The following is a 14,120-nucleotide window of genomic DNA, read 5'->3' as shown; positions in this document are numbered from 1 at the left end:
TATGCTAGAACGTGAGACTGACAAAGCTTGTAACAAGACTTAGAATGACACTTTATTTACCCAATGATTGCCAACACTAATTCGAAACAAAACACTTTGCTTTATTGGATTAAGTAAATTATAGACGTACACGGAGAATAACTACCTCCTACGATGTAGACCTTAAAAAATGGCATCTCCTCACAACATTTCGATTTCGTTGAGTCGTCTGTTATTTCCACTGGTATTTTCCCAGTTTGAAGTATACTGAACCTTCACGTGCTTCGCATGATTTCGTCGTGATGAACGACAACTAAAGGCTTCACTCAACTGACAGAATTCCGTAGAAGTTGAGCTTTACTGGTAAGAATTATCACTGGAACAAGCAGTTCCTGTTTATTTCAGTTTTATGTGATCTTGTTGTAAAATATCGACTGGATTGTCAAGTTGTATAACCACGGGCAACGTAGGTGACATGGTAATAACAGGTATATAAACAATAGCCTCCAGTTATTCGGTTTGGAAATGAGGGGTGTTACGTAAGCTCCTAGATAAATCTGTGACACCATCGACTGGGTTTTAAGATCCGCTGTATTACTGCTGCTCGCGTGTTTCAGACAGGAGCATAAGTAAAACGTAAGAGGAACTCTACATGTACCTTTGCTCAGGTTCCCAAGATATGCTTAAATGAATAAATGTCGAAGCAATGATGTTCATATACAGAGGCCAGTAAAGGACACATTTCTAAAGTTTAAGTGGCGATCCGTACTTTCTCGGTAATTATTGACCATCAGGACTCAAATTCTATTTCATTATTACAGAAAATGAGAATTTGGTGTTTCATAGAAATATTCTTCAGTACCTGAGAAACCGAACATTGCTTAGGTATTTATTTATAAATGTGCCTGAGAATTCGAACACGTGGAACTTATTTTTTACTTGTAAAGCTTCTTTGTATACAATGTTTGAAACAGTACGATTGGGGACATGAACGAAGAGCTTATTTGCTTCACTATGCAGACCTATGTAGAGCTGATCGTGCGAAAACCAACTGACACTAAGTTTCATGCCGGCAACATGCAGTGTCTAGCCTTGTGCTTTCTCATGTTCGTGGTATAACATAAACTCACCAGAAATTGTACAGGTTTAAAGTGAAATGGTAAATTGTTTGTAACAAGTGGAATCTGTGGTGTAAAAGCGCACTCGCCTAAGCGACTGATCGTCAAAATTTCCGCTTCCATGATGTTATGTAACTTCAAGCCTCTGCGAGTGAAGCGTTCTGAGGAGAGAGATATCACATGATGCCTTCTGACAGTTATTTCGCGCTTCGCTCTTTTGAAAGAAGTTTCCAAAGAGCGAGTTAAAGCCTGGTGTGTCTCAGCCGCAGCCAATCTCACACCACGAACTTCATTGGATTCTTCAGCCTGCATAGACCTCAGGCTTTTAGCTGATCTGGTATATTCAGAAAATTTCGACCATTTCCTTGGTATTTTTATTCGTAAACAAAATGAAAGCAAGATGTAATGAGCAGGCACCCAAACCACAAAGCAAATCTAATAAGTTCGTTTTCCCTAGCAAAGAACGGAAATGAAACCTATCGAAAGAAGGAAAGCAGTGCCGTTAAGTTTTTAATACACAAAGAGAAATCATTAAATCTGTATATTCTAGTCAAGTGAATTCGCTGTTAGTTTGTATTCATAAAGATGAGATTGTGACGCTTAATTCTGTCACTGACGTAAACTTCTGGGATACATCTGCTACCGAGTTAAGAAAAAGAAAGTAACAGCGCCATTTATTGGTTCTTTGATCTACTATGTCCTGATGCGTAAACGTCCAAAGTAAATGGTTCAAATGGCTCTGAGCACTATGGGACTCAACTGCTGAGGTTATTAGTCCCCTAGAACTTAGAACTAGTTAAACCTAACTAACCTAAGGACATCACAAACATCCATGCCCGAGGCAGGATTCGAACCTGCGACCGTAGCGGTCTTGCGGTTCCAGACTGCAGCGCCTTTAACCGCACGGCCACTTCGGCCGGCTCCAAAGTAAATGCTGAGCAGATGACCTTAGATACAAATTTAAATTATCATTTTTTTCTTGTTGTGACTTTAATTAAAAAAAAAAGCTATATGGTGTTTCCGTAAGAGCGTGCAAAAATTTAACAGGACATAGAGGATACTCCACTGAACTACTTGAGGCTGGGAACCTGGAGTCGGAAAAGCCAGCTTAAGGAGAGAACAAGAATAAAATCACATTAACGTGTTCTTCTTTATTTACATTAGTTACAGTTAACTGCAAATACGATCATTGACACAATGAACGTACCATTTGAACTGTATCTTAAAAAATGTCCTGGAACTGATGGTCATCAACCTCAATGCAAGCCTCACAAATAACCATGGTGTGTTTCAAATCACATCACAGGCAGCTACAATTCTGGAAATTCCTTGCAGGAAATAAAGAATGTACATGTAAATAAACAGTAGAGTACGTATAATCTTGTACGCATGTTTGTGTAAATGAGCTAGAAAACAGTAATGCTGGACAAAACCGTAGACAAGTTTACTCCCATACCTCCTTAAACTTTCTTATCCCACCCCAGGTTCCTTCCCTCAAAATGTTCAGTGGATCGTTCTCAAATGTTCAAATGTGTGTGAAATCTTATGGGATTTAACTGCTAAGGTCATCAGTCCCTAAGCTTACACACTATTTAACCTAAATTACCCTAAGGACAAACACACACACCCATACCCGAGGGAGGACTCGAACCTCCGCCGGGACCAGCCGCACAATCCATGACTGCAGCGCCTCAGACCGCTCGGCTAATCCCGCGCGGCTCAGTGGATCGTTCTCCATGTCCTGTTACATTCTGTACGCTCTTACGGAAATACCCCGTATACGATGCCTCAAGCTACGTTCAAATAACCTGTGGAAACACCATGAAACTTTATTCTAGTAATTTTGAAGATTGCTGTGTTCAAACACACGGACATGACTGTTTTACATTTCTCTTATTAGTATAGATGGTATTGTTTCTGGCTTGTTCTTCAGTTTGATTTACTTAGTTGTTGTTTTATGTTACAGACTGCGTTGTCCCCACTCGATGTTGTTACGATCAGATATAAAAACGCTCAGGTTTTTATGCTTACATAGCAAGAACACACACGACACGATAAGGTTGCTGCTGTCTCCCTTTTCATGTATGCACATAATTCGAGGTAACCAATATACTAGTGTAAAAAGCCACATGTAGCGTCCTGGCTTTGAGGCAGTGGGTAGTGAACATATCGGCATTAGCTACTAATTTCCTCCTTCGTGACTTTTAATCCTCGCTGTTTACTTATCTCCCAATATTTCGCAGAGCAACTACTCATGATATCACAGCTCCAATCTGAAAGTAGTACGAAAGTAGAGAGAAACATCAAATTTCAATTTCATTTACGTAAAATAATGCTGTTCTTATGGTTATTACTGACAGCAATAAGTATGTGTGTAGGTAACAATGCTCACACTGGCGATAAGTTTCAGTGACTTGAAAGCGAGCTTGAAATGTAATTGAAAATGAAACAGGGTGATGAGACTTTCGCATGTAGTTCACTGCTGCTAGTATGTTCTAAGAATTAGAGAACTTCTGTAAAGAACTTCTGTAAAGTTTACAAGGTAGGAGACGAGATACTGACAGAAGTAAAGCTGTGAGTACCGGGCGTGAGTCGTTCTTCGGTAGCTCAGATGGTAGAGCACTTGCCCGCGAAAGGCAAAGGTCCCGAGTTAGAGTCTCGGTCCGGCACACAGTTTTAATCTGCCAGGAAGTTTCATATCAGCGCACATTCCGCTGCAGAGTGAAAATCTCATTCTGGACATTAGGAGGTAATTCAGATATTATCTTGATGCAAAAGAGTAATTTGCTGTCACAAATACATGGTGATGATAACATCAGTTTACTTATAGTTCTAGAATCTATGGGAGATGTCAAGAACCTAATGAACTTACAACATAGTGTAATGTAGTGATTACCTTCATATGTTAGGAGATGTGTTTCATCTAGCATAATTGCCTAAGTAACTGTTTTCTTCATATTATGAACGAGTTCTTTGGGAAAAATAAATGAATGATGCAGTCAGGATGCTAACATAAACCAATTTACATACTCTATAAAAATTCAAAATAAATCTTTTTATTTAGTTGGTAACAATACATAAAAACAACATGAAATATTAACATATACCATCTATCAAGCGTTATTCGAAACAACCGTCTATTTTTGCTTATTGAACTTTATAGGACTGAATCTCTTTTAATACTATGGGGCAGAATAGTCAAGGAGTTTTTTGAGTATCCATATTGCTTAGGACAAACGTAATATACTATTTGCACAATATTTTGCGATATTTTCAGCATTCTGTAACTATTGTAATTCTTGTTAAAGATGTTATTCAAGAAATTGTTTACTGAAGATGAAATTTAACACCATTTAGGTTCACCGCTAAAAGAACGTCACTTTTTCTGTACATTGAAAACGATGACATTCTCTCCAAATATGAGAAATTGAAGGATTTTTTTGGTCGGTGGGTTTTTAATTTTTTGATCTATGTGTTCCGTAATGGTAAATATGAATATTTATCCCAATTTCCAAAGGTTTTTAATCACAAGATACTCTAATGTATTAAGTGATGACGGAAGTTTAGCTTAAATGAAGTTTGAGATTTAGTGAATAAATTATAATGCAAATCATACATTATGTACATAAGTATCACAAAACACGCCTTGGAAAATAATGGTCGATCTTTTTCGAAACGGTTTATACTGTGCGCTGTGTATCCATTATTTTCCAACTAGCTGAAAACGATTAGCTGTTACATATCTATGTGCAAGTCCTGCTGCAAACTTCATAGTGCATCGCCTTAAACAATGCCCTTTTCGAAATCGCGGATTGCACGTACGAATGTCTCAGAGATATTTGCTGCTTGAGCCACTGTAAGTGATATTCATGATATGGCTCTATGACACACGTGAGCTTTCGCCGCAAAACCCATTTATAAGGGTATGGTTAATGGTTCCGAAATTTCTGTTTCTACATTTTTATTCGGTGATTTATTATCCTAGAATATTCTTAAGGAAACGTGGAGAATATATATATGGCGCCCATGTTAATTGTCATGGATAATCAGTGCTGCTCTATGTGTGTAAACGCGGACACAACCTTATTAAGTGGCTGTGAGGAACAATACTTTTCGTAATACATTGCGTGTGACAATTCTGCATCATTACATCCGGAATTGAGAGCTATTTTAGTGTTTTCATTTTTTAAAATCAGAATTGCCTATACAGTTAGAAAAGCATCAGCTTTTTGCTGCAAGGAGAGTAAATCTTTCGAAACTGTCGTTATCTTGAAAACAGCTAAAGACCGCCAAAGTGCATTAATATCGAAGAAAGATTGTGTAACTTCATTGTTTAAGCAAGGTTTCGCCAAAAGAATTTTTTCTCACGCACGGCCGTTATATACTAAAATGAATGTTAAAGTTGCCTCGGAATGTTGCGGTTTAGTTCGGAATGTCAAGTGTTTTTCTTCGCCCATCTATTCGTCGAGCACAGCCTATGGACGCCATCCGCAGCTCTTTTATCACCTCGCCTCGGAGCGTGGTGGCATCTGTCGGGGACGCGAGGAACGAACGACTGCTGTTTGCCGAAGCAGCCGCCCAGGTAGCGCGCAGTTGGATTTGTTAGTTGTCTCGCCATCGTCTCTTCACAGGGTCGTCTCCGGTGGATTGACGAACGTCGGCAAAGACGTGGCGTGGTTTGCGCTATTAACCATCTGCTCTGCTAGCTGCTGCCTCCTCTTCTCTCGTTTCTTTTGTTTGCGATCCTACAAGAAGTAAATAACAGATCAAGGGATTGGCTATGTATACATCACATTTTTTTTTACAAAAGTTGTGGTTTTTAGTGAAAAAAAATCACAGGTTTAAGACGTTGCAATCAAATGACTTCCGCCCACTTAGCATAACAGAACTGAAATTATTTTATGTGAGCTATCAAAGGTAGAAAGTGCAGATTTTTCTTAGCTAGATTATTGTTTCTTACTTGAGACCTACCATTTAAAATATCACTATCAAAATAAATGCATTTTGAACAAAACCTGAATCTCATAATCAATTCCCATAGAAAAACAACAACAAAACCAAATCAGTACAATACATTTATTATCACAATATCATTGTCGAATTTTGATTACAGAGAACAGTTTACATCTAATATAGAACTTTTTGGGTGCACATGCTGAAGAGAGTTTAAACTGAACGTAAAGCATGATTTAAAATTTATTAAAAATATTATTTCTTTCCCTATTGCCCTTTGCTCTGGCCGCGCAGGGTAGGAGCGGTCTTAGGCGTCTTGTCACGGTCCTCGCGGCTTTCCCCGTCGGAGGTTCGAGTCCTCCCTCGGGCATGGGTGAGTGTCGTCCTTAGCGTTATGTTAGTCTAAGTTAGATTAAATAGTGTGTAAGCTTAGGGACCGATGACCTCAGCAGTTTGGTCCCATAAGACCTTACCAGAAATTTCCAATTTTTCTCTGGTTTTGCCGCCCGATGTGGCCGAGCGACTCTAGGCGCTTTAGTCTGGAACCGCGCGACCGCTACTGTCGCAGGTTCGAATCCTGCCTCGGGCATGTATGTGTGTGATGTCCTTAGGTTGGTTAGGTTTAAGTAGTTCTAAGTTCTAGGGGACTGATGACCTCAGATGTTAAGTCCCATAGTGCTCAGCGCCATTTGAACCATGTCACTGGTTTTGGAGGCAAACAATTAGTAAGGTGATCTATTTTGCTGCTTTTTATTAAATAATGTTCTGAAAAATTGTTTTTCTAGGCATCCTGTTTATGGTGTAAATGTATAGTACCCACCTATGGTCAGTTTGAAGACAGTTAACGTGTTATACAGGGTGGACCATTGATCGTGACCGGGCCAAATATCTCACGAAATAAGTGTCAAACGAAGAAACTACAAAGTACGAAACTCGTCTAGCTTGAAGGGGGAAACCAGATGACGCTATGGTTGGCCCGCTAGATGGCGCTACCATAGGTCAAACGGATATCAACTGCGTTTCTTTAAATAGGAACCCCCATTTTTATTACATATTCATGTGGTACGTAAAGAAATATGAATGTTTCAGTTGGACCACTTTCTTCGCTTTGTGACAGATGGCGCTGTAATAGTTACAAACGTAGAAGTACGTGGTATCACGTAACATTCCACCAGTAAGGACGGTATTTGCTTCGTGATACATTACCCGTGTTAAAATGGAACGTTAACCAATTGCGGAAAAGACTAATATCGTGTTGATGTATGGCTATTGTGATCAGAATGCCCAAAGGGCGATTGCTATGTATGCTGCTCGGTATCCTGGACGACATCATCCAAGTGTCCGGACCGTTCGCCGGATAGTTACGTTATATAAGAAACAAAAAGTGTTCGGCTAAGAAACAGAAAGTGTTCGGCCACATGTGAAACGTCAACCATGACCTGCAACAAATGATGATGCAAAAGTAGGTGTTTTAGCTGCTGTCGAGTCTAATCCGCACATCAGTAGCAGACAAATTGCACGAGAATCGGGAATCTCAAAAACATCGGTGTTGAGAATGCTACGTAATGTTCTACCGATGTCACTACAAGATGTTTCACTGCATGACTGAATGGTGATGTACTTCCAACATGATGGACGTCCAGCACATAGCTCGCGTGCGGTTGAAGCGGTATTGAATAGCATATTTCATGACAGGTGGATTGGTCGTCGAAGCACCATACCATGGCCCGCACGTTCAGCGGATCTGACGTCCCCGGATTTCTTTCTGTGGGGAAACTCGAAGGATATTTGCTATCCTGATCCTCCGGCAACGCCTGTCAACATGCGTCAGCGCATCGTCAATGCATGTGCGAACATTACGGAAGACGAACCACTCGCTGTTGAGAGGAATGTCGTTACACATATTGCCATATGCATTAAGGTTGACGGACATAATTTTGAGCGTTTATTGCATTAATGTGGTATTTACAGGTAATCACGCTGTAACAGCATGCGCTCTCAGAAATGATAAGTTCACAAAGGTACGTGTATCACATTGGAACGACCGTAATAAAATGTTCAAACGTACCTACGTTCTGTATTTTAGTTTAAAAAACCTACCTGTTACCAAACCTTCGTCTAAAATTGTGAGCCACATGTTTGTGGCTATTACAGCGCCACCTATCACAAAGCGAAAAAAGTGGTCCAACTAAAACAGTCATATTTCCTAATATGCAACACGAATATGTAATAATAATAAAAAATGGGGGTTCTTATTTATAAAAAAACGCAGTTGATATCCGTTTGACCTATGGCATAGCCCCATCTGGTTTCCCCCTTCAAGCTAGACGAGTTTCGTTCTTTGTAGTTTTTCCGTTTGATGCTTATTTCGTGAGATATTTGGCCCGGTCACGATCAATGGACCACCCTGTATAATTTAATCTCAGCATCACACTACCCGTTTGGTCAGGAGAAATTTACTGCATTTTATCCATCACAGGTATAGCGATATCTACAAATATTATTAAAAGTGACTTAAACTGAGAAAGAGGCGATCATGTAGTTGCAATCATCTTGCATAACTTACATAGCGATATAAAGTACAAAGCTAAGTTTCGAAACAAGGTGTGACGGTTTCTTCCACACAACAACTGATTTTACAGTTCAGTTTTTATTTCAAAATTTGTAGCTTCTGTTGTGCTGAGGAGTCAGGGACTTACTTCTGTAATTAAACTCAATATTAATAAAAGTTTCTCGGGCTTCCAGATGCGTCAAGTGGTTTAAAATCCACGAGCTTTCGGCCGAGTACTCCTCGGCCATTGTCAAGTGGTGATTGTCTTCTGGTTGCTGCTGCCGTCCTTATATAGCCGCGCTGCCTTCCATGACGTCACTGGTACCCGCTCTGGCACAATGTATGGTAATGTCTGCGTTATGCTATCCCAAAAACTGTTAGTCCGTGTGATAATTGATGTCTCATCGAATGCAATACGATGACTGTTTTCTAATGCATGCTGTGCTACCGCTGATTTCTCTGGGTACTGTAGACGAAAACATCTCTCGTGTTCTGCACAACGCTATTCAATGGTACGCACAGTCTGTCCGATATAGAACTGTCCACACCCACGTGGTATTTTATTTACTCCTGACATTCTGAGGTCTACATCGTCTTTCACAGGCCTCAAGAGTTGTCGAGTTTTTGCTGAAGCCCTGAAGACCGAATCGATTTTATGCCTCTTCAAAAACCGGCTTATCTTTCTTGTTATTGAGTCACAGAACGGCAAGAACGCAACTTCTAGTCCTCCTCGGAGTCTTGCTGCTTATGTATTTTCGGAAAGATAGCTTGCGAAATCTGGCGGTTGTTGTATCCGTTTCCCTTAAATACTTTCCGTAAGTGTCTCAGTTCTTCCGGCAAGTTTTCAGAATCTGAGACGGCTTCGGCTCGATGCACTAAGGTCCTCAGAACAGAACGTTTCTGCGACGGATGGTGATAGCTTTTAGCGTGCGGATATCGGTCTGTGTGGGTGGGTTTCCGGTAAACGCTGTGGCTGAGACACCCACTTGCTTTACGCGAACGAGGACATCACGGAACGGCAAGGCACCATCTGTCTCTATCTCCATCGTGAACTTGAAGTTGTCATGGATGTTGTTGATATGGTCCAAGAATTCTCCCAGCTTTTCACGTCCATGAGACCAGACAACGAACGTGTCTTCGACGTAATGATAAAAGCAACTAGGCTTCTCAGGACTGTGTCCAGGGCGATGTTTTCAAAGTACTCCATGAACAGATTGGCTACAACTGGGGCTACCTGTGCGGTGATGATTCCCACACATTCCACAGTCGGAAACTGCAGTACACAGTGCAGTGAGCAGTATGTGATCGTTCTTGATAATCTAACGTTCAACACTGCTGACATCGTCCCCTCCCCCTTCCCTCCCCCTTCCCAGAAGATTCAACACTACACAAAGAACATCGTGGGGCTGCAACGCCAATGCTCTGAGCCCCTTGAAGTGTCGTGCAACTGCAATCTTTGCTTTGGTACAGCGGCTAGAACCACTAAGGACCGTTAAAAACCATTCAAACAAATATGGATGTGATCTGAAGCAGCAAAGGATGTTTCTTCCACAAGTCCTATTTTGGACCCTCTGTGGCGTGATCACAGGGGGGCCAGCGTTCATGGGTGCGTGAATGAAACGGCTAGGGTCCCTCTAAAGCCACTCCTTCACAAGGCGATCACTCAGGCACCCCCCCCCCCCCTCCTACCCCCGCCACTCTCCTGTCGAGTGTGTCTGACTAGACACGCTAGCCTTTGTGTGGGTGATTTTATAGCAGTCAGCTCCACAGTCTGGATGCATCGGTTCCTCCAGCGCACCATTACCTGCTAGCCCAAAATGCTACCTGCCACCCCAGTCTCCTCCCTTTTTCCTCTTCCTTTGCAATGGTGGAAGCTGCCATGCAACTGGGCACAGGTGGGGTCCATCACACAACCACAATGTGTCCACCCAGAGTCAACAGGTTTGGAAACTGCTCCTGCTCATTGGAATGGAAGGGTGCGGGTGGGGGGGGGGGGGTGGGGGGGGGGGGCAGACTGGTGGCCCTGTGAATGGGTGGCTTAAGAGAACCTAGTTTGGCAACACCCTCAGTGCTACCTGCGCACCTTCATTAAGCACTTTAACAACGTGTCTGTAGAGAGACTTCCACACCCATTCAGCAGATTGGCACTCCACTGCCGCTCTAGCATCTGCTAGCAGGCATGCGAAACCTAAAGGCCTCTCCCACAAATCAACCAACCAACAGAGGGCGGTAGTATCCTGTCATTTGTACTCAGGTGATTCATGCGAAAATATTTTCGACATCATTATGGCCGAACGGCGGGAATTAACAGACTTTGAACGCAGAATGGTAGGGTGCAGGTAGACACGTGAAACAGTCAATTTCGGAAATCGTTAAGGAAATCAATATTCCTCGATGCACAGTGTCAACAGGGTGCGCCAAGAATACCAAATTACAGGCATTAACTCTCACTACAGATAACGAAATGGCCGACGGCCTTCACTTAATGGGGTTTGTGTAGAGTTGTCGGTGCTAACAGACAAACAACACTGCGAGGAATAATCGCAGAAATCAAAGTAGGACGTATGACCAACGTATCCGTTAAGACAGTGCGGCAAAATTTTGCGTCACTATGCTATGGCAACAGACGTGCGACAAGAGTGCCTTTGCTAAAGCACGACGTCGCCTGCAGCGCCTGTCCTCGTTCGTGACCATATCGGTTGGATGCTTGACAACTGGAAAGCAGTGGCCTGATCAGATGAGTCCCAATTTCAGTTGGTAAAAGCTGATGGTAGGGATAAAGTATGGTGAAGATACCACGAAGCCATGGACCCCAGACTGTCAACAAGGCAATGTGCAAGCTGGTGGTGGCTCCATAGTGGTGTGGGCTGTGTTTACCTGGACTGGACTGGATCCTCTGGTCCAACTGAGCCGATACTTGACTGGAAATGGTTATGTTCTGCTACTTGGAAAAAAATCATGACCCTCGTGTTCCCAAACAACGATAGAATTTTTATAGGTGTCACCGGGCCACAATTGATCGCGATTGCCTTGAAGATAACTTTGGACAATTCGAGGGAATGATTTGGCCATCCAGAACTCCCGACATGAATACCTTCGCACAGCCATACGACATAACCGAAATGTCATTTCGTGCACACAATCCTGTAGGACGGCTTAGAAGCAGCATGGCCCAACATTTCTGCTAGGGTCTTCCTACGACTTGTTGAGTCAAATGGTTCAAATGGCTCTGAGCACTATGGAACTTAACATCTAAGGTCATCAGTCCCCTAGAACTTACAACTACTTAAACCTAACTAACCTAAGGACATCACACAACACCCAGCCATCACGAGGCAGAGAAAATCCCTGACCCCGCCGGGAATCGAACCCGGGAACCCGGGCGTGGGAAGCGAGAACGCTACCGCACGACCACGAGATGCGGGCTTGTTGAGTCAATGCCACGTTTAGTTGCTGTACTAAGCCAGGCAAAAGAAGGTCCGACACGTGTTAGGAGGTATTCCACGACTTCTGTCATCTCAGCGCAGATATTAAAGCTCTTTTTTAAGTTTATTACAGGCAAAACAACATGACTAGCATGCGCATTTCAATAGAGCTAACATAGAAATTTTATGTCTGTCCGTTTCGTTAACACTGCGACTTCCGAGTCATATAGTCGACAACTGGCGCTGGAGCGCAATGGGTTGCCACATAATGTTGTGCCATTAGTACCGTCTACGCACATCACATCGTTTCTGAGCGTGCAACAGCACGATGGACTCGAAAAAGGACGACGTTGCTGTTCGAAATCGCGGTTCGTGTGCCGACGTCTTTACTCGTTAGGTTAGGATAGGTTAGGTTAAGTGGACTCACCTGCAGGTATGCGCGCAGGTACTTGCAGGGGAAGATGATGCAGCGGCCGCCCGGCTCCTCGCCGTCTATGAAGACGCCCCTCACCAGCACCGAGTTGCCGCAGCCCAGCAGCATCAGCAGCAGCAGCGGCAGCGTCGCGCACACCCAGCACCCCAGCTCCGGGTACTCTGCCACATCACACGCGCACACACGCTGCTACACGATATGCTCATTGGATGCAAAATGGTCTTTCATTAAGGACAATACTTTTTTGAAACTGGAATTTCCGGTTTCTAACATACAGGGTAGTCCATTGATGTGACCGGGCCAAATATCTCACGAAATAAGCCTCAAACGAGAAAACTACAAAGAACGAAACTCGTCTAGCTTAAAGGGGGAAACCAGATGGCGCTATGGTTGGCCCACTAGATGGCACTGCCATAGGTCAAACGGATATCAACTGCGTTTTTTTTTTTAAAATAGGAACTCCCATTTTTATTACATATTCGTGTAGTATGTAAAGAAATATGAATGTTTTACTTGGACCACTTGTTTCGCTTTGTGATAGATGGTACTGTAATAGTCACAAACGTATGGCTCACAATTTTAGACGAACAGTTGGTAACAGGTAGGTTTTTTAAATAAAAGTACAGAACGTAGGTACGTTTGAACATTTTACTTCGGTTGTTTCAATGTGATACAAGTACCTTTGTGAACTTATCATTTCTGAGAACGCATGCTGTTACAGTGTGATTACCTGTAAATACCACCTTAATGCAATAAATGCTCAAAAGGATGTCCGTCAGCCTCAGTGCATTTGGCAATACGTGTAACGACATTCCTCTCAACAGCGAGTAGCTCGTCTTCCGTAATGTTCGCACATGTATTGACAATGCGCTGACACATGTTTTCAGGCGTTGTCGGGGGATCACTATACCAAATACCCTTCGAGTTTCCCCACAGAAAGAAATCCGGGGACGTCAGATCGGGTTAACGTGCGGGCCATGGTATGGTGCTTTGGCGACCATTCCACCTGTCATGAAATATGCTATTCAAAACCGCTTCAACCGCACGCGAGCTATGTGCCGGACATCCATCATGTTGGAAGTACATCGCCATTCTGTCATGCAGTAAAACATCTTGTAGTAACATCGGTAGAACATTAAATAGGAAATCAGCATACATTGCACCATTTAGATTGCCATCGATAAAATGGGGGCCAATTATCCTTCCTCCCATAATGCCGCACCATACATTAACCCGCCATGGTCGCTGATGTTCCACTTGCCGCAGCCATCGTGGATTTTCCGTTGCCCAATAGTGCATATTATGCCGGTTTACATTACCGCTGTTGGTGAATGACGCTTCGTCGCTAAATAGAACGCGTGCAAAAAATGTGTCATCGTCCCGTAGTTTGTCTTGTGCCCAGTGGCAGAACTGTACACGAGGTTCAAAGTCGTCGCCATGCAATTCCTGGTGCATAGAAACATGGTACGTGTGCAATCGATGTTGTGTGTAGCATTCTTAACACCGACGTTTTTGAGGTTCCCGATTCTCACGCAGTTTGTCTGCTACTGATGTGCGGATTAGCCGCGACAGCAGCTAACTACTACTTGGGCATCATCATTTGTTGCAGGTCGTGGTTGACGTTTCACATGTGGCTGAACACTTCTTTTCCTTAAATAACG

The 14,120-nt window shown here is 42.8% G+C and overlaps 1 protein-coding gene across 1 annotated transcript in view; it reads right to left on the bottom strand.

The window, feature by feature from the left end:
- Positions 1 to 4,169: 4,169 nt before the first annotated feature.
- LOC126195692 (uncharacterized) overlaps positions 4,170 to 14,120 on the bottom strand; it is a 432,385-nt gene continuing 422,434 nt past the window's right edge. The window contains exons 6-7 of the mRNA XM_049934320.1: positions 12,454 to 12,620; positions 4,170 to 5,842 (exon numbers count right to left, since the gene is read on the bottom strand). Of these exons, the coding sequence (XP_049790277.1) occupies positions 5,723 to 5,842; positions 12,454 to 12,620 (287 nt within the window). The 3' untranslated portion in view covers positions 4,170 to 5,722. The remainder of the gene's footprint in view (positions 5,843 to 12,453; positions 12,621 to 14,120) is intronic.

Source organism: Schistocerca nitens, chromosome 7, assembly GCF_023898315.1.
Source record: "Schistocerca nitens isolate TAMUIC-IGC-003100 chromosome 7, iqSchNite1.1, whole genome shotgun sequence".
Lineage (NCBI taxonomy): Eukaryota > Metazoa > Arthropoda > Insecta > Orthoptera > Acrididae > Schistocerca > Schistocerca nitens.
Note: the sequence above shows the minus strand (reverse complement) of the source record. Positions and strands in the feature narration are given on the sequence as shown.